Source organism: Acomys russatus, chromosome 5, assembly GCF_903995435.1.
Source record: "Acomys russatus chromosome 5, mAcoRus1.1, whole genome shotgun sequence".
NCBI classification, from domain to species: domain Eukaryota; kingdom Metazoa; phylum Chordata; class Mammalia; order Rodentia; family Muridae; genus Acomys; species Acomys russatus.
The window spans coordinates 49,858,566-49,880,404 of NC_067141.1; the positions used below are offsets into that span (position 1 = coordinate 49,858,566).

General features: G+C 37.3%; 1 protein-coding gene across 1 annotated transcript in view; it reads left to right on the plus strand.

The window, feature by feature from the left end:
• Nucleotides 1-21,839, plus strand: part of Uhrf2 (ubiquitin like with PHD and ring finger domains 2) — a 67,152-nt gene that overhangs the window by 20,843 nt on the left and 24,470 nt on the right. The window contains exon 3 of the mRNA XM_051146326.1: nucleotides 4,378-4,637. Coding sequence (XP_051002283.1) covers nucleotides 4,378-4,637 — 260 coding nt within the window. The remainder of the gene's footprint in view (nucleotides 1-4,377; nucleotides 4,638-21,839) is intronic.

Consider the following 21,839-nt stretch of genomic DNA (forward strand, 5'->3'; position numbering starts at 1 on the left):
GAGACTGCCTTTCCCAGAAAAAGTGAATTCCTTTTATGTTTTGTGAAGTCTTAGAAATGTGTCAGAGAGCATGTCTTTAATATACAGTAGGTCAATTCCGAGTCCATACCCTGAGCACCTCTCTCTTATCTCTGTTTGACACACTAAGACAGTATTCTTCTGTTCTTATCATCCATGGCAAGGATATCATGATGTCGGACAAGTAGAGAGACCTCTCCAGTAGTCTGAAGCCTGTGGCACATTCACACTAGCTAATCTTAGATCCTCTGCACTGCCCTGCCATGCTTGGCCTTCGTAGAGAAGACACACAAACACCTCTGGACTGTTATTTCCCATAGTTTCTTCTGCCTCTTTTGCTAATTTGGTTTTTATTTTGTTTTGTTTTGTTTGAGACAGGGTTTCTCTGTGTAGCCCTGGCTGTCTTGGAACTTAATCTGTAGAAAGGGCTGGCCTCGAACTCAGAGATCCACCTGTTTATGTCTTTTGACCTGTTGCTTTGATATGTGGCCTTGAATTGAAATTTTCTTTAACATGAACACCTCCAGTTTGCATTTTAATTCTACAAATTAAAATCATTGTGGATATGTGTAATTTAGACACTTCCACTCATACATTATCTTTCTCTTTTTGTCATGTTGTATCTTCACATTGGCTTTTTCAAAACAAGGTCTTACTATGTAACTCAGACTGGCATCAAAGTTTGCTCTTTGGTTTTCTGAGACAGGGTTTCTCTGTGTCACCTTGGCTGTCCTAGACTCGATTTCTCCAACTCACAGCAATCCACCTGCCTCTGCCTCCTGAGTGCTGGGATTAAAGGTGTGCACCACCACTGCCCAGCAAGCATCAAAGTCTTATGATTGCTCTGCTTTGCTTTCCTTAGGCTGAGGTTACAGGAACATGCTACCAGATAGATGCCCCACTCTCTTTTGACTAATTCTTTCTGTTCTTAATTTCTACTAAGTTATTTAGTACTTACTACTTAGTTAGTTACTACCTTCTAAGTATTAAGGGTACCATGACAGTATCCTGTTTTTCTGTTAATTTTATGGTTTAGTAGTTCTTTGTTCTGAGCTGCCATCAAAACCCAGACTCTATGAAAGTTTTGTCTCTTACATGCAATTAAGGTATTTAAGTTTTTTCTTAGCATGTCTATATATCACAATATATTTGCAATTTCAAAGCACTAGTAGCCACATTTTTATGTGCATTATTGTAAATGTTTTGCTGTGGTGAATAGGATAATAAAAAATTGAGTTTCCAGCTGCAGATGTAGATTTACTCTATTCGAATAACAATCTCTACATTTATGAGCTAATAAATTTTATTTTAGGTTAATCTAAATATTAGCTCTCCCTGCTGGTTTCTTATATTTGGTAGGCAAACTTCAGCATTTTATTTTGACTGCCTGCTGATCCATAGTAGAGTTTATATTCATGTGTGGGTTTGTGTGTTTGTTTGGCTTTGTTTTTTTTTTGGTTTTTTGGCTGCTCTGCCTATACAATCTAGAGTGGCTTTGAACTTGTGATCTGCTAGTCTGAACTTCCACAGTGCTGCGATAACATATTACACTACATCACCCTACACTTGAGGCTAAAGGTGTGTTTTTTACTGCTGTTTTTAAATTTTGTTTTTATGTACATGTATTTGTATGTGGGGAGGCCAGAAGACAGCATCAGATTTCCTAGTACTAGAGTTGCAGAAGGTTGTGAGGCACCTTGATGTGCGTGCTGAGAACTGAACGCAGGGCCTCTGGCAGGGCAGCAAGTATTCTTAAACACTGAGCCATCTCTCCATCCTTACTGCTGTTGTTTTAATATCAACCATATATTGCATTTCCTGTTACAGTAATACAGTAGAATGTTAAATGAAACATTATGTTTTGGCTTGCTGTGAGTAAATAGCAACTTAAGTTTATTCTTATAAATTTTAGCATTGGTTATTTGTTTTGCTTTGTTTTACCTCTTGTTTATGAGAGACTGTCTTTAAGTTTATCAGCTACTGTTGTGGAAAAAATAAGCCCATATTCATTTAATGTGTAAATAAAATTATGTAGCAGATAGCATGCTCCACCTCTGATTCTTTGTTATACCTAACCTACTTGACTAGTAAGTAGTAGTAGCAGTAGTAGAAGTCTCCCTCCCTTACCCCTCCTTTCCCCCTCCTCATTGCTTTGTTCTTATGCTGTACTAAACCATGCTTTTAAAGCTCTAGTATTCACTTTGCATACTACCTCTGGTTAAATGGTGCATCAAGGTGAAAGGTAATGTCTTGGCTTATTTGTATTTTTTCCTTTCTATGGCAGCTTGGTGATTTGAAACTTAAAAAAATAAAGTATCTTTCTGAGTTTATCCTTTACCTTTAAGTTTATATTTACCTAACTTGTTAGATTTAACAAGGAAGGTTCTTAGTATAATGGCAAAACTCACATGCATTTTTATGGTCAAGATGCTTTCAGATATCTGGATTTACATCTCGTTAGCTTTTGGCTGCAACAAGTTAACGATGTCTTTGCTTCTTTATAAAGCAGTAATTAATAGGCTTGTTGTTGATTTACCAGTAGGGCCTAAAAATGTTTATTATCAGGCTTATAATTATTATTATGACAGTGAAACCCGGTAGCAATCAGTCAAGACACAGACACCTGTTACATTTTAAAATAGCCTTAGTTAACCTGGGGCAGGGCAGATATCGATTCTCTAAACTACCTCCCATAGTGGGGCAGGCATGGGACACCTGTCCCAGCCCCATGCCATCTGCTTCTAATAATATCTTATCAAGCTACCTCCCATCCATATTTCCATATACTTGCTGGCGTTCTTCATCTGGGCCAAATCTCCATCCACGCCGGCCATGCACTTCTCTTCCATCTAACCCATGGCCACCTCGTTTCTCCTCTTCTCCTCTTCTTCCCAAGATTCTCTCTGTTTCTCTAAGCCTGGGAAGCTTAGCCACGCCTATCCCATTTGGCCTGCCCAGGTGTGATGGCTTTTTATTAATTAGCACCAAAATACATCAGACCAACTCCCAACATAGGCTCATGATTAGGTAAACCTAAGTAAAGAACATGCCATATTATCTAGCACATGTTAGAGCATACTTTCATTTCCAAACTATCATCTGTGTTCTAGTTCCCTTTCTGTTGCTGTGGTAAAATACTGATCAAAGCACTTGGAGAGCAAAGAGCTGATTTGGGTTACACTTCCAGGTCACGGTTCCTTACTGAGAAAAGGAGGGGCAAGAACTAAAGCAGAAACTATCGCTTCTCTGGCTTCTCTCTGTTAGCTTTCTTATATGTCCCAGGCCTACCTACCTAGGGATCGTGCCTCCCACAGTGGGCTGGGCCCCTTCTACATTAGTCAACATTGTCAGGGTAGTCTCTCAGACATTTCCACGGCCAAACTGGTTGTAGCAATTCTTGCATTGAATTTCCTTCTTCCTAGGTAAAACTTGATTGTGTCACAATTAACCCCGGCACCATCTGTTAGAATTATATTAAGTACATTAAGTGGTTTCTTTTGTTTTCAAGAGAAAACTAGATTTATGAGACAATGATCATTCGATGATTGTTGGTGGTTTCAGATTTCCTTTGTAAGGACTTGAAAAAGAAAGTTTAAGAGGTTTCCCTCTGTCCTTGGGGAAGGAAAAAACAAACAAAACCCTCTCTCTCTTACCAACATCCTCACATGTTTTAGAAGAATTTTTAAAAACTTGCCTCTGTTTCTTATGTTATACCTATGTTCTAATAACTGTTTGTTTGTTTGTAAAAGTTGTTGGTTAGATCTGAGTCATTACTGGACTTCTGCTTTGTGTCTTAGGCCTCTCTCCTTATGTCTTATCTTTTGTTGGTAAACGAACATATTTGCTTATTGAGTTACTAACCCACGGCAGAACTTTTCCCAGTTTGTACACATTATTTTGGCAGACTCTTTCTGTTCTTTACAAATAATTCCCTCATTTTCAAGTTTTATTTTCACTTTGCCTTTTTTGTTGGGCCGATTGTGTAAGTTATTGTTAATAGAACAAATTGATGTCTTAATTACTTAAAGTGTTGGTTCTGTAATGGCAGCGTTCTTAAATGATTCCTGTATACATAATCATTGTTTTCAAAAGTAGTGTGTAGACATGGTTGAGGAAGATTTAAAACATCTACTTCATTGTAGGAAATTGGGAAGAAGTTTAATTATATTAGTTAAATACCAAGATTAAGATAGTACAATATAATCTAAAAGAATAGTTATCTAATCTGTAATCATTTCAAACATGAGTAGCAACAAGTATTGTTTACCATAATAACTCTCAAATAACTTGAGTTATCTTAAAGTTTTTGAAGCAATAGATGAAATTAAGCTTCATTAACTAATTTTAAACTCTTTTTAGGTAAATGAATTGGTGGATGCCAGAGATGCCGGCCTTGGTGCTTGGTTTGAAGCACATATACATAGTGTTACTAGAGCTTCTGATGGACATTCACGTGGCAAAACTCCACTGAAGAATGGCAATTCTTATAAAAGGACTAATGGAAATGTAAATCATAATTCCAAAGAGAACACAAATAAATTGGACAATGTACCCTCTACGTCTAATTCAGACTCTGTTGCTGCTGATGAAGACGTTATTTATCATATCGAGTATGATGAGTAAGTGCTCATATTACTGAGGACTTCATTCATGTTTTCATGTATAGAAGCACAGCTTTGCATTTCAAGATTATTTTGATTATGAAATTATTTAGAGGTCATGCTCAGTCTTTTGGTTTCTGCTTGTTTAGTGGTGGTTATCCAACAAGTAAGGGCCCTTTAACTGTCAGCCGTCTCTGGCTTATAAGTGGTTTGTTTTTAATCATCCTACTATGGGCTTATTTTAGCATGTTCTGATTTGTACTTGTCTGCTAGGTTTTTAGTTATATTTAATATCTTAGGAAACATTGTAATAGTTATTAGAATGAGGCAAAAAAACTACTGAAAACTGCTTTTTATTGAGATAATTTAGATGCAGCTTACCCATTTGAAGGAAATAATTCATTAAATTTTAATATGTGTACAGGATTATGCATTACCATAAAGTTCAGAACTTATTCATTCATCCCAAAATAAGAAATCTCATATGCATTGATAGTCATGCCCCAGTCTCCCTCTCTAGATAAAGTTATATTCTGAAAGATTATGAGGGAGTTTGGCCTTAAGAACCTAGATTCTAGCACTAAATTTTTTTTATTAAAAATTGTGGAACAAACATTATTGGGACACACTTAAATATTATTATTAAACACACTAAAAGACATTCTTGCCACATGCTATGAGCTCAAATATTAGAATGGGTTGTGTATTTTTTTATAGTACAAGATGGTTATAAGAAAACAGTAGAGAGGGTTGCAAAGATGGCTTAAGATTTAGGAGAATTGACTGCTCATCCAGAGGACCCAGCTTCAATTCCCACATCATCAGAACTATAACTGTAGTTTGAGAGCATCCAGTGCCCTCTGTGGGAACCAGGAATGCATGTGGTGCACAGTCATACATATAGCCCAAATATTCATACACAAATGATGATGATAATAACAATAATAAAAAAGAACATTTTAAAAAAGAAGGCAACAACAACTTGGTAGAAACTCATTTCCAGGATGTCTGGAAGCAAAAGTAGACTTTTCTGATACTTGTGGTTTTGGTTAGTCTACCAACACTACTTATCTCAAATGAGTCATCATACCACTTTCAATCATAGTCCATTGTAATAGAACCAGCAGTGAAAATGCGTCTAAAGATAATGGGCTTGGTCAGGACTGGTAGTATTGGTGAATAGGTGTTAGTGTAATCTCTGGATGTAATAACTGTGGCGATGGACGTAGAGCTAGAGTTGTAAGCCACATTGTTGGTGCTGGGAGTCAAACCCAGGTCCTCTGGAAGAGCAGTGAGTAGTCTTAATCACTGAGTCACCTCTCCAGCCTTGAGTTTTATCTTTAGATACGCTGAAAAAATAACTACGAAAACCACTTCCTGGGATTTTATTCTGTCTACTAAGTATTATCATATGGCAAAAAGTATTATACAAAATATCATAGACAGGAATAGGACCTGGAGCTTTAAACACAAAGTAAACCAGTATTTATTCAATTTTACAATTTTAGAGGTCTTTGAAGATGGTTTGGGCATAACACTACCCAAAAGACAGGACCTGTGCTTTATTTTGGTGTGAGAACATGAAAAAAAAAACCTTCATATTTATTTAGATGTTGAAGTTTGTTTTGATTAGACTACTAGAAGGGAGGCTGATAAATCAGCGGTTCTCAACCTGTGCTTTGTGACCCGTTAGTGGCCTTGAATAACCCTTTCACGAGGGTTGCCTAAGATCTTCAGAAAATACAAATATTTTTATTATGATTCATAACAGTAGCAAAATTACAGTTATGCAATAGCAACAAAAATAATTTTATGGTTTGGGTCCTGTTACAAAGGTTGAGGACAACTGGGCTAAATAACTTACACAAGAAGTATACAGTAAATTTTACGTGATACAGTCTGGAGGGATGGCTCAGAGGTTAAGAGCACTGCTTTTCCTTCCAACGGTCCTGAGTTTAATTCCAAGCAACCATATGGTGCCTCACAACCATCTATAATGAGATCTGGTGCTCTTTTCTGGCAGGAAGGCACACAGACATAATAAATAAACAAACAACTTTTAAAAATTAAGCTGGGCGTGGTGGCGCACGCCTTTAATCCCAGCACTTGGGAGGCAGAGGCAGGCAGATTACTGTGAATTTGAGGCCAGCCTGGTCTACAAAGTGAGTCCAGGACAGCCAAGGCTACACAGAGAAACCCTGTCTCAAAAAACAAAAACAAACAAACAAACAAAAATTTTTTTTTACAAGATACAATTATATGCTTTATCTCTGGCAATTTAGAGATAATGCTATAGCTGGACTTTTTTGAGAAACAAGATATCAGAAACTTAGATGTCATCATACCTTTTAAAAAGAGAAAACAACTGTATAAAATATGGCTTATGATGTATAAAATAGTTGAGCTCCTGTTACAGAGTGTTTGGTAAGAGGAGGCTGGTAGAAACATGTAAGATGAGTCATTATGACATAACATGGAGATGGTAGTAAATTTTGTTAAAGCTTTGTGGTGATTCGAAAAAAGAATTTTAAAATAGAATGAACTACCTGTTGGCTTTAATACGTTGCTAGATGGAGAATGCATTGACAAGAATTGGTTTAGTGTGGTACAGATAAGCAGATTTAATCCCCTCCTCTTTTTTCATTTATTCAGCCAGCCATGGGAGCACATATGAATAATACTAGCACTCAGAAAGCAAAGGCAGAAATACCATGAGTTTATGGCTACCCTGAGCCTCAAATCAAGAGCCTAGTTTTAAAATAAACAAAACAAAGTAGACAGAATTTTTCTTTGTTGCTCAGTTTAGTGCCAAATTTCTGGTCCCAAACAGTCCTTTTCATTTATCCTCCAAAGTAGCTAGGGGTTCAGGCTCATGCCACTGTTAAAGCTGTAATAATTGATTTTTGCTAGGTTGCAAGATCCAATTGAGGCAATAGAACGTGGCTGTCAAATAGATACTGCTGTGGTTGTACTGGACTGGCTTTCCCTGTGTGGAATATTGTCTTTCTGCTCCTGTGTTTTAAAGCAGTGCCTACAAGACCAAGTGCATATTCAGCGTAGAACTGAAAATATAAGAAGGTAAAACTATGACGAAGAGCAATTGAGAACTAAATCTTTAATTTGAAGAACTTGAATCGTGATAAGCTCTTACTGTAAAATCTTCATGTAGGAAGTCCTGTATAACAGTACAGGAGCACCCAAGCTTCAAATCTCTGAAGAGAAAGAATGGGTTGACTTGAGACATGGCCATTGAATAAACAGTGGTCGTTCTCCAGTTGCAGACTGCGATGCATACAGAAGATGATGTTGTAAGAAGAATTTGTAAAGTTAGCAATTATACTAGTTACCTTTGTCCTCACTATACTTTCTACTTTCAGAACCCTGGGTATGGTGAATAGGGCATCAATCATCCTATTTATGATGATGATTAAGCACTACATTTTTTTTTCAGTGACCTGTGTTTTTACTTACTACATTAAGCTTTTCTTAAAACACTTATTTATTATTATGTCTACAGTGTTCTGTCTGCATGTACACCTGCACACCAGAAGAGGGCATTAGATCACACCATAGATGGTTGGGAACCACTATGTGGTTGCTGGGAATTGAACTCAGGACCTTTGGAATAACAGGCAGCGCTCCTAACCACTGAGCCATCTCTGCAGCCCCCAAGTTTTTTTTTTTTTTTTTTAATTGCAATTTAACTTTTAAGTACTGCAGTGTAGATTGGACAAGTGCGATAGAGTTTACACAAGCTGTAATTTAGCACTGAGGGAAATCTATATGTGTAACAAAGGAATCTGCCTTTGGAATTCTTAGATGGTAAGCATTGCTCATCTCTTTAAAATGAATTGTTCAAATGTAGCTTTTATTTTAATTGAGTAGTAATTACTTTTGAAACAGAGTCCTCAAACTGCTGGATTTGTGATCCTCCAGACAGTTCCAGACAGTTTCCAGAGTTCTAGGATTATAGTACTTAGATGAACGACTCTTGGTATTGGAGGTTGGGGATTGAACTCAGGGCCATAGCAAACTAGGCAATCACTCTACCACTGATGTAAACCCTAACCCTTTGAAAAGCTATTTTTTATAATAAAAGCCATATCTTATATAATATTAGAATACATGAATTCTCATTCTGGGAAAGGAGGCTCACTGGAGAGCAGAATTGCTTGAGAATCAGAGCAAGGTACATAGGTATTCCCTGCAATCCTCAGTTTCTTTCTGCTCAGAGCAGAGCTAACAATATTTAATTTATACGAAAAATGATAAATCAGAATTAAGTTTTTTTATGTAAAAAGATTTTTAAAAAACAAACCAAGAGTACTTGAATTAGAAATCATTGCCATTTTCTCTTAAAATTATAGATATAAGCCAGGTGTGGTGGCAAACACATTTAATATAGCACTAGGAGGCAGAGGCAAGTGGATCCCTGAGTTCAAGGCCAGCCTGGTTTATATGGGGAATGCCATGAGGGTAAAGGCTATATAGAGAGACTCTGTTTCAAACTTTAAAAAAAAAAAAAAAAAAAAAAACAAACTTATATATATATTAGAGAGTGAGAGATACACTGAGTTCATGTAAAAATTATGTTGATGTTTTTAAGATGTAAGGTTTTTCTAAGGTTAGGGCATATCTCTTCTGAAAATTCCTTGATGAATGTAGGCTGAGTGTTGAAGGATTCTTGTGAAGAATGTGTAGTTTGTCAGTATTATAGCTTAGTTAGGGTGTGATCTGTGATTTACTTATTATGGCAGCTAATGTATATAAAATAATACACCAAAGTGTTCGGCACAAAAGTAGCTGTTTCTTACCTCCCCTCGATTTTATCCCTCATTTTATTAGAATCCTATCAACATGGTATTTGGAAAGAAATTTATTATCTGGAGATAATTGAAATTTTGATGAATTCTTCAGGTGTCTTAAAAAACACCCTAAATGGACATACATAATTTACCTGAGAGGAAATAATCTCCTTTCTTTGCACTAAAAATCCTGAATCATTTTGTTGTTGTTTGGGACAGAGTCTCATATATCCTAAACTGGCCTTGAACTTCTATGTAGCCAAAGATTATCTTAAACTCCTAACTCTCTAAGAGTGGAATAGAGGCATGCACTACCACACTGGTTTATGTGGTACTGGGAGTCAAATACAGGGCTTCTTACCTTCTAGGAAACCACTCTACCAATTGAACTGTCTTCCACCTGGCAATGCTTTTGATGGTGTTTTAGGAAGAAAGTAAAATGGAGAAGGATTAAAAGTAATGATATATCAAAGGAATATAAGCAATTTCAAATCATTAAGTGTTAAAGAAAAGGAAATGAATAAATTTTCCTTATTTCATTTTGGTAAGCTTGTCCCCATTTACTTTTATAGATTCTTGACTGTTATTTATTCCTATCAGATAGCCTTTAAATAGCCACGATAGACTGGGCAGTGGTGGTGCATGTCTTTAATCCCAGCAATCAGGAGGCAGAGGCAGGTGGATCATTGTGAGTTCGAGGCTAGCCTGGTCTACAAAGTGAGTCTAGGGCAGTCAAGGCTACACAGAAATACTATCTCTGAAAAACAAAACAAAACAAAAAACCTAAATAAATAACCAAGATGTTAAAAATTCAAATGCCATTTTAAAGATCATCTTACAGGTAAATTCACAAAATTGTACCAGTAATTGTTGGGTAGTATAGGTCTCCAGAGGCTCCTGATGACACCTATGATACTGACTGGGGAGGGGAGAGAGAATCCTGAAGACTACCATTTTCCCTCTTTCTAATACGTAATATGTATATATGGGATAGAATGTCATACAGTGTTTTAGAAAATGTCTCACTTTGGGATTGGAGGGGCAGGGAGTTAGGGCATCTCTAGCCCTATCTAGAAGTCACTATGCTCGTTATGTAAACTTGAGCTGGCTTCAGATTTACAGGAGGCATCCTGCCCTTGCACTTGATTGTTGGAATTATAGGCTTGGACTACCTACCATGCCTTGTTAGATAATGTCAAATTTATAAAATGAGTGTACCTGTTTATATGTATGAGGTGCATGTGTGTTTGGGTTGGGACAGAAGACAACCTTGGGTATCATCCTTAGAAACACCCGCCCCACCCCATGCATGGTGGTGCACACCTTTAATCCCAGCACTGGGGGGCCAGAGGCAGGCCGATCTCTGAGTTCGAGGTCAGCCTGGTCTACTAAGAGAGTCCAGGAGAGCCAAGGCTACACGAGAAACCCTGCCTTACAAAATGCAAAAAAAGAACCACCATCCACCTCCTTTGAGACAGGGTCTCTTACTGGCCTTCCGCTCGCCATATAGTCTAGACAGGCTGTCAGTTGAACCCCAGGGATCTCCTTGTTCTGCTTCCCTGGTGTTGGGTTTACAAATCTGAATCACCACACACAGCTTTTTACATGGGTTCTGGGGCTTAAATTCAGGTTCTCATGTTTGTGTGACAAGCACTTTACCAACTGAGCTAGCTATATCTGTGTTCTTCAGTAAAGTTAAATTTTATGTGCCAGGATCTGAGCTAACTCTTTATATGTATACTCATATAATCTGTAGCATAGTAGTAATGTTACATGAACTCATGAGGAAACCAACTTATTACATAGTTTTTCAAAGATTACATTCATGAAATTGTATGAGTCCAGAGCCTAAGAATTAACCAATAGTGAAATAGACACTCAACTCAAACCACAGCAGATTTGATTACTAGAGTAGCCTGTGTCTCTATTGCCCTTATATGTAAAGCGGGCACAAAGATGGATGTGTGAGTGTGGTGGCATTACATCTGTAATTTAACTTCTTGGGAGGATCAGGAGTTAAAGATCATATTCCAGTACGTAGTGAGTTCGATTCTACAGGAGTCCCTGTCTCAAAAAGCCAAAAGCAAAATAAACAAATTGATATAGAGACTTTAGACTTTGGGATGCCTACTTTTGAATCAAGCCACAGGTATGTCAGCAACTGAGACAACCCTTCAGATGGTAGCAGTTTTATCTATCCCTGGTGGATTTAGGATAGATTTTTCTTCATTAACTAAATTACTAGATACAGTTTTTAAAAAATATTTTTATTTGTTAGTGTTGGGACTTACTTCTTCAGAATTTCTAGGGACTCCATAGATAGGTATTGGTGTTTTCAAAAACGGTTTTCTGGTAATTTTAGTGTATATATACATGGCTGGCAACAGTCTAATATGTGATACTTAAATTTCTTAAAGTATGGTCTTTCACCATGAGCATTAGCATCACTTGGTAGAAGTGTACATAATGATCACAGTAAAATGTGACAAATAAATATCTAAGATTGGCCTGGCAAAGAGTTGAAAAAGTCTTCTCAGTAGGTTCATGCATGTTGAAGTTTAGCAACTACTTACTGATGGTTCTTTTGTTCCCGATACTAAAGACAAATATTAAAGGAAATGATTTCTGTATGACCACTTATCTAATGTAAATACATTTTATAAAAATAAAGGTTAGGGGAAATATGAATTATCTCCTAATCTTAACATTCACGTTTACTTTAATATTTGACTTACTGATTTTTATCTCTAGGATAAATTATGTTACCTAATTCTACCTAAATTACCATTCAAGAAGAAACAAAAATTAGCAGCAGTATCATATCAAGCTTATTGCTATACGAACACCATCAAACTTTTGAGATATTTATTTATTTATTTTAAGATGAGGTTTTATAAAAAAAAAAAAAAAGTTAGCCAAGGATGTATTTGAAAGCCTCCTTCCTGTGTCTCCCAAGTTCTGGGATTACAAATATGTACATCACACCCCACTCTTAATTTATCAGCAGTGAACTAGGGATCGAGACAAACCGAAAACCTTTTAATTGTAAGAGTAGTCCTAGTTTTATAAACAGTGCTAGAATTATTTATCATATGGCATACTTAAAAGGTATGACTATTTGTAGTAGTTTGTTGTCTTGAATAAAGCATATTTATAATTAATGGCTGTGTTAGAATTATCAGTTGTTACTTGTATTAAAAAGGATTTTGTGACATCTTCTGTGACTTGGCTGTTTACTTTGCAATAGGATGGAAATAATAGGTAATATGTTAATTTTTAAAAGATTTACTTATTAGCAGATATAGTTTTCTGTCTGCATGTGAGCCAGCAAGCCAGAGAGAGCACCAGATCTCTTAATAAATGGTTGTGACCCACCATGTGGTTGCTGGGAATTGAACTCAGAACCTTTGGAAGATCTGCCAGTGCTCTTAACCACTGAGCCATCTCTCCAGACCCCCTAGTATGTTTACTTTTAAACCTGTTCAAATAATGGCATGAACTGAAGTATTGCACATGGGGGTTTGCCAGAATAGTGGTATAAATCATAATTAATTAGTGTGTGAAGCATATACATCAACATCTTTTAGTATACTAGAAGACTTCCAGCTTTTTTTTTTTTTTTACTTCCAGCTTTTTGAAATTTTCTCTTTTTCTTTTTCTTTTTTCTTTTTTAGATTTTCAGTGTGTATGTGTGTGGGCATGCATATGCTCTGGTGGGATGGAGAATGATAGCGTTGGGGAGTCCGTGGAGATCAGAAGAATGTCTGATCCTCTGCAGTTGGAGTGAGAGATGTGTGTGAGCCACTCAGCATGAGTGCTGGAAACTGAACTTTGGTCCTCTGGAGGAACCGGAAGTGCTCTTAACCACTGAGTCATCTATCTCTTCAGCCCTTGTGGTTGTACTTTTTGTTTGTTTTGTTTTGTTTTTTGAGGCAGGGTCTTATGTAGCCCAGGCTGGCCTTGAACTTCCTTTGTAGCTTGGGCAGGCTTAAATTTCCAGTTTACCTCCCAAGTGCTAGGGTTATAAAAATGCACTACATCTAGATTGAAGTCCTATATTTTTAGAATAAGGTTTAATGTCTGTTTTCTGTTACTTGTCAAAATAACTGACATCAGCCATTCTTTTGTTTGTAGGGAGATGGTCATGGTTATAAAAGTATGTCCTATGTATACTCTTGGTGTTGTATTGACACTTTTTCATAATGTGTAAGTGGTCATATTGAAATTAGGGAGAAGATATTTGGTGGATTCGTAAGAATGCTGCAATCAGTAAAGAGTTTCACTGTAGCCCATGTGTTTGTAGAACTTGGAGGTCCACTTGCATCAGCCTCATGAGTCCTGGTATCACTACCATGTCCATTTCAAACAGGGTCTATGTATTAAAAATATCTGGTCTAGGGGCCTGGAGAGATGGCTCAGAGGTTAAGAGCGCTGGCTGTTCTCCCAAAGATCCTGACTTCAATTCCCTGGCAACCACATGGTGGCTCACAACCATCTATAATGAAATCTGATGCCCTCTTCTGATGTGCAGGCGTCCATGCGGGCAGAACACTGTACACAAAATAAAATAAATAAATCTTTTTAAAAAGAAAAGAAAAAAATCTGTGGTCCCTCTCAAAGGTGTATATGTTCTATTTTCATTCAGTTAGGATGGAGTATGCAATGGGTAAGAAAGATTGGAAGAATTAGTAATGGAGGTTAATTATAAATTAAGGAAGAGAAATTGAAGTGGTTGTTATTGTTCCCAGTGTTCATTACTATATTTGAAGCTATTCTCAGCCTGTGGTACATGTCTTTGTGTAGTCTTAATTATGATTATTGCATATAGAATCTAGTGATTCAATTGTGAATAAACCAGGTGGTGGCTTTACTATAAAGTAAAGTAACTTTTCTATAAAGTAGCAAAAGTGATTTTTTTTTTTTTTTTGGAGAATATTGATGTGTTGCGATGTTCTTTAAAATTAAAAAAATATTGTCAAATATAATTTCTTGATTTTGATAGAAAGATTTTACTTCCTCTTCTTCCTCTTCTTTCTTCTCCTTCTTAACAGGGTCTGTCTGTGTAGCTTTGGCTGTCCTGGAACTCACTCTGTAGAGCAGGCTGGCCTCAAACTCACAGAGATCCACCTGTCTCTGCCTCCTAAATGCTAGGATTAAAGGTGTGCACGACTACTACTACCACCACCATGCCTAGGTGTTTCTTAATTAATGTCTGTTATGTTGGTTTTGAGTATAGGGAACTAGAGTCAATCTTGCTGCAATGTCTGATTGTCCTATTTCTTGTTTGTAACTAATGTGTTTACCAAAGATTTCCAAGTGCATTTCTCTAGTCTTCTATGCATTACAAGGTTCTGAATAGATGATAATGAAAAGGATACTGGGAGACAGTAGATGAACATGTAGTGTCATTTTTATTCCATGAGTTGTGAGAGAACTTTGTACTCAAAACGAGGCTTTATACGTAGGAGATGGTTTTGACTTTTCAAATATACATCATTTCTTTATATGATTGTGTCTTGCAAGATGGTCAGAATTTACTATATTTTTATCCAGATAAGGTATGTAGGATGCAAATTCTTGATTCTGCTTCATACCTGTATTAGGTGACCCTTGGGAAGGCCCAGAAATCTATTCTTCAGATAGATGCCCAAGAGACTACACAAGAGAATACACAGAGTAGTATTTATTATATTATGCAGTAAACTGAGTGTTTTGTTTGAGTTGCAAGTCTTCCATTTATTGGCAAGGTTTGCTTATTTTTAATTATTTGAAAATTCTATATGTGCATGAGTTTTGATAAATTCCACATTCTATTCCATCCCTCCAACTTCTTCCCCATCTGTGCCTCATCTACCCCCCCTACCCTCCCTCCTGCCCCACACACACCTCAGAGCTCAGTGCTGCTTATATATGCATGGGTTTGGGTCACCTGCTGAAGCAGGTCTATATCCCTGAAAAGAAATTTCCTTTTTTTCTTCCAACACCACCAGGTGTCAATAGTCCTCACTTATAGGTGGGACTTCATAGCCCCTCCTTTATCCATGCTTTTTGCTGGCTTGATCTCATGCAGGTATGCATTCACAGCTGCTATGAGCTCATTTGTGCAGTGGGCCTGTCATGTCATGTTCAGCATATACTGTTTTGCTATGGAGATATGTTACTTCTGGCTCTTGTGATCATCTTTCCATCCTCTCTTCCATGCAGATCCCTGTGCCTTGGTTTTGATAGGAACATCCATTTAGAGCTGGGTACTAAACAGTCTTACTCTCTCCCACTTAACCAACCGTGACTCCCTCTGTATTAATCGTCATGTACCAAAGACGCTTCTCTGGGGATGAGAGATGTACTCACTTATGGGTGTAAAAAGGAAAACTCAGGGTAGTTTCATACAGTGTGCATTAATTTGCTCGTTTTAAACATAAACTTCTGTAAACATGTACTTGATAAGTGTTCTTTTTCTTATAACATGGAAAAAAGACCTAACAGTGGAATGCTCTGCCTCCTTAAGCTATTTGCATAAACTCAGGTTATTTTGGTAAGTATTTTTTTAAGTATTGTATTTTTGGCTTAGATATTTTTAACCCAAATGTGTTTCTACCTTTATAAAAATAGTAATTCATCGTTGCTTATGTTTTTGAAAATGTGATGTATTGCCATATAATTTGTAAAATCTCCCATCTAAGCAGTTCTAAGTAACCTGTTTGTAAGCTTTAAATTTAAGGTATGATATGTCATAATATTTTCTGTTAGAATATGAAATGTTTTCTTTTTGCATGCAGCTTGACATTAAAGATTTTCTAAACTAGAACATGCCTACAGATGAATGGTGTCCTTATTTAAACATATTTTCTTCAGGAAGCAATGCTTTGAAGAAATAGGCTTTTATTGGTAACTGCCTCGCTTAATAGTTTTGAGTGTTGGAATCTTTAGCTTAAAAGCCACTTACTAAAATGGTGACAGTATTGTATGCATTTCCATTTCCTTGATGTATAGAGTATTCATCAATATCTGTTAGCAAAAATGAGTTGGTTTTAATTGATAAAGGTGTCATTTAGGTAACATTAATAAAATACATATTCTAAAGGATTACTCAAAGTATTTTATTACATTTGGGGCAATGCAACTTTTATTGGGAAAACTTAAGCTTTTAATTTATTTAAGGCTTATTGGGACTCTTAACTACCAACCAAAGTGGGATAAAATCCAGGATGCGCTAACTTGGACCTGTGGTATAAATGCCTGGTTCTGAGAAACAGAACCCCTTAGGTTCTTTTTCCTGTAGGAATTCAGATTGGCTTCTTGGTAAGGTAGAAAGGAAGTTGCCCTTGATCCATAGTTCCAGTCCTTACGAATACTTTAAGCCTTGTAGAAGTTGTTCAAGCTTCCATTTTCCCCAGAGTGTTTGGTATAGTCTGCACAGTTTCCCTCAGTGTAAATGCTACATGTAATGGCTGCCTAGACCAGTTTGTAGTAACTTCTACTGTATGTTAAGCTTCATGGGAAAAGGAATGCTATGTTAGCAGTTGCTTATGCTTGAATCAACTTTATCAAGTCCTGAGATAATTAAAAGTTTACCTACTTACTGATATTTTACTTGATGTTGTAAGAACACAGAAGACAAAATTTTATGTAACTATATTTGTTGTCAGCTCTGCGTGGAATTCTATTCCCACCGATAGTTCGGATATGGCTTAAGTCTGTTACCAGGGGTCATGTGCCTGAAGCACATTCATTGTGACACAGGGAGAGCTGTTTTGGTGCCTTTAAAGGCTGGGACCTACTTCAAGTCTTTAGCTCTGTTGGAGGAATGCCCTTGAAAGATACTGTGGGATCTACTCTTTTGATTTCATAATTCAAGATGGGCTTACTTCCTCTCATAATACATGCTCCCAACATTGGGATACATCACTGTGATAAATCTACGAGAGAAATCAATGAAGCCCACCTGATAATGGACTATAAATCGCCAGAACACAAAAATAATTCAAAACAAAACCAAAAGACCCTCTTTTCTTTATAAAGTTATGTAGCCTCAGCTGTTATATTACGGTGATGCAAAATAAGACTAATGTATTTGCCACCTAAAATACTTGGGCCAAGGATTATTAGGAAGAAGAGACATAGCAGAATCCAAATCCATTTCAGATACAGCGGTTACAATGTATAATACTTGATTAAGAGACTTTTGGGTGGAGAAGTGGCTCTGAGGTGAAGAGCACTTACTGCTCTTGTACAGGACTGATGTTCAGTCCCTGCACTCACTTGGTGCCTCACAACCATACGTAACTTCAGTTCCAGCCGGGGTTGCTCTCTTTAGGCCTCTGTGGACACTTATCCGCAAATGGTCTACATACATATACACTGGCAAAACCACTCAGTCACATAAAATAAAAATGTTTTTAAAAAGAGCTTTAATGATATAAAATCAGACTTTTTTACTTAACGAGCTGAACATCGTTCCAAATATTCTTTCATTTTATATCCCAAACATCCTAAAGTACAAGCATGCTGTTTCTCAATGAAACTTGACATTTTATCAAGTGAGTGCTGTGATAAAGTGTTTACAGTTGGATTTAAGAGGAGAAGGTAGAAGATGTGTTTCTATGCTCTTGAAAGGGGAACAGTGGAAGAAATAAAAAATGGGCTTGAGAGTAGTAGATAAATATGACTAGATTGTCATGAGTGTTTGTGATCAGAAGAAATGACAAAAGATGGATAAAAATTATAGTAGAACTTGGCAGTCCCAACACTTGGGAGTCTGTGGCAGAAGGAGCATGATTTTGTGGCCAGGATGATAATGAATTTCAGGCAAGCCTAGGCTACAGAGTGAGACAAATAAATATTTCTAGTTAAATGTCCAGAGTAAGATGCATGTCTGTGTATTCTTAGAAGACAGTGAAAAAAATAAGCAAAAGATCACTTCTCTTGGGCGGGGATGGGTAAGAGAAAGCAACAACATTTTGAAAGGTAAGACCCATTTGGATGAATGGTCTTTGGTGTGTCTTTAGTGGCCTTGGTGGGCACTCTGCTTTTCTTTCCAAAAAAGGATTCTATAAGCTTCAGGAAGTTGAATTAGCTGATAATTTTCAACCATAATACTTACAAGATCTGCCACAGTATTTGAGCTAAGGTGTGGTATTCCCAGCTGGTGACTAATTGGGATGACTTCTGGGCCTTGGCAATGGTCCAGAGAAAGCTGAAATCCATGGACCAGAAACAGACCAGTACTGGAGAACTTTGGAAAGGCCCAGGTGTTGAGTTTACTGGATACTGTGGGAGTAGGCATTTGAATAGGGTCTGGGATGTTGACTTGGTTAATTTGTGATAGAGAGCAATTTAGCCATTTCTGCTGTGCTGTGTTTAAACGGTATAGACTAGATAGGAATTAGTATTCAGCACTTCAAACAAAGGAAGTAGCACCATGAATATTGAAATAGGCATAATCTTCCAAATAGGCAGTTCAGATAGTAAAGGAACATTTTAGAAAAGGAATTTTGAAGATCCCCATAGATAATCTAAAATGTTCAATTATAACTGGCAGAATCTAGAACATTACACCACAACAAAGAAAAGTTACCAGAAGGGGGAAAAAAATCAAATTAAACTATACGTTATTACTTAGCTGTGAATACTAAGTCAATGTATTGAAAATTCTGACTTTTTAAAAGCCACATGGTATAATGTGCTTATTAGAACAAGAAAGTTTATCAACTTTTAAGTGTATGGAGTCTAGAATAAGATAAGATTGAAACATCTGCTTTTTACCACCAACTAAATAAGTTATTCTGCACTTCACGTGCAAGACTAGGATAAAGTGACTACTATCTCTGTCATAGGATTGTTATAAAGTATAGGTAGCCACTTCGAATAATTCCTGGCATGTGTTGTGTAGAAGGTATGAGTGAGCAGAGTAGATTTGGGGGTTAGGTAGAGCAACCATCTAAAAAGTACAGTGTGGCGTCTTACTTGAGGATGTGGAGATAGTAAATGGCTTTGAGGGTGGAGATGAAATGCAGGGTTGGATTGCTTGCCTCAGCCCCTGCATCTGATTAATTATTTTTTAAGCATCTTTCTCCGTATTTGCTACAAAAGACAGCTAGGAAAGGAAAGCACTTGCCTTTGGAAGTGTGGTAGGCCGGGACAGAAGACTGCCTGTCCTGATGATAAGCCTGGAATGTTAGCGTGGATTTTCTGCAAGTGTAAGAGGGAGGCTTAAAAATGTGGAGAGGCTTTTATGTTTAGATTGTTAACTTGTAGGGGTTTGTGGGGGGGGGGGGGCTTTGTTTTTCTTGGCTGTCCTGGACTTTGTAGACCAAGCTGGCCTCCATCACAGAGTTCTGCCTGCCTTTGTCTCCCTGAGTGCTGGAATTACAGGTATGCTCCATTGGGCCCGACTACTTTGTAGTATTTTTGTTTTGTTACAGAAATCTGTAAACAGATTCATCTTAACAGAATCATTTAACTTGAGTCACTATCAGCTCATTGCCAGTTTTGTTTTTTGTCTGTATCTGCATACCTGAGTACCAGAGGATTATTTTGAAGAGAGTCTCAGAGTTTTAATCATTTGAGGAGTAAATGGCTTTATATGCCATTTATATGGGTACATTGTTCAGAGCCCCAAGAAAATTCTACCCTCAGCTTCAAGAAATTGAGTTAGCTGATAACCTTCAGCTATAAGTACAGCATTTGAGTCAAGATCAATCTCTTTCTGTGTACCCTTTAGCCTCAGACCAATAGACCAATATAGCAAGACTTCCAGAGCTTGTCAGTTTCTGCCCAGTGTGGTTAATTTCTGTACCTGAGTTCGGTATTGGGTTGAGATCTCCGAGACCTTTCACGTCCTGTACCTTTTTTTCCTCCCTTTCAATACAATTTACCATCATCATGATCTAAGGGTTTTTATTGTCTTGTTACGATTCTTCTCCATATCTTTTAGACCTGTCACCTTCATCTTAATATCAGCCTCCCAAAGCATCAGCCAACAAATAGGTAAAAATGATTCTTCTTAGCCTTTCTAGGAAAGAGCTGATACCTGGTCACAGACTGCCATCTTTTAAAAGGTCTGTTTATGTACCTGGCTTTGGCTGATGTTTGCAAAGTTAGGTTTTATGAGACTTTTTTGGTATAACAAGTCGAGCTACTGCTTTGGGGACTCTGGAATTTTTATATGTACCGTGTACATGGCCAGCCTTTAACAACTGTGTATGCTAACTCACTGGCATGGTAAAGGTATTTTGCACTTAGTTTGGTTGGAAGAAGCATGTTCTGTGTGGACCAGACCTTCAAAGCTTGAATATAGTGTGTTAGTTTCTTTTCTCCTCTCTCTCTCTGTCTGTCTGTCTGTCTTTATTTTGGCTGTAGGAGGTCATAGCCATAGATCGCTGTGTTCCAAGAAGTTCTGTGACTCTGTGAATCACTTGGCCTATGGATGATCACAAATCCTTCACAAAACCTGAATATCTTAATAGCAAATAACTTGTTAATGGTCAGAATTCCTTTATGTGTATGTAAAATAGGAGCCTAGTGGGATGGAACACAAATGGAGGATATTTTTTTCTCTTGAAACATGCTTTCCACTATTATTAAAAAAAAAAACTTATTGTGTCAAAATACAACTTTCTCATTATAGTTGAGAAAAGAATCGTATCTGAAGCAAACTTTGATCTTAAAATGAGGCAGAAAATGAGTTCACAATTTAAGAATTCAAAGACCTAGCTGGGTGTGGTGGTGCACGCCTTTGATCCCAGCACTAGGGAGGCAGAGGCAGGTGAATCTCTAGGTTCGAGGCCAGCCTGGTCTACAGAATGAGTCAAGGACAGCCAGGACTGTTGTACAAAGAAACCCTGTCTTCAAAAAACAAAAAAGCATCTAGTTAGCTGTGTTGATGGCAGCCTGGACTACAGTAATACCTCATTTCTAAAACAAATCTAACTTTATTACTTTATTTACTGAGGCAAATGTCAGTTATTTATTCAGGTATGGCCATTAGACTAAAAGAATAGGATCGTGGGTGTGACTGTACTTGTCAAAGAAGGCTTCTTTAGGTTTAATGACAGAATGCTAGCATCTAATGTTTATTATGTACTGTGTTAAACACCTTAAAGGTCCTGAAATTTTAGCTCTTAAAACCACCAGGTGAGTCATTAAGTTCATTTGGGAGGGCGGCAGGGTGGGAGGAGGAGGAGTCACAGAGATTTAAAATAGATTTCCTAAGTGTACAAAATAGAAAGAAACCAAATTGGGACCCTTAACCTAGGCAGGCTAAAACCTGAACGTATTTTGTTTGAATGAAGACCTAAGGTTAAAAAGGAAACAGTAAAAACTTACCAGTTAAAAAAACCCGGTAAACAATGCATCACAGAAGAGAAGATTGTTAAAGATGGCAGAGGATACTTAAGGCTGCCAGGCTATTTTT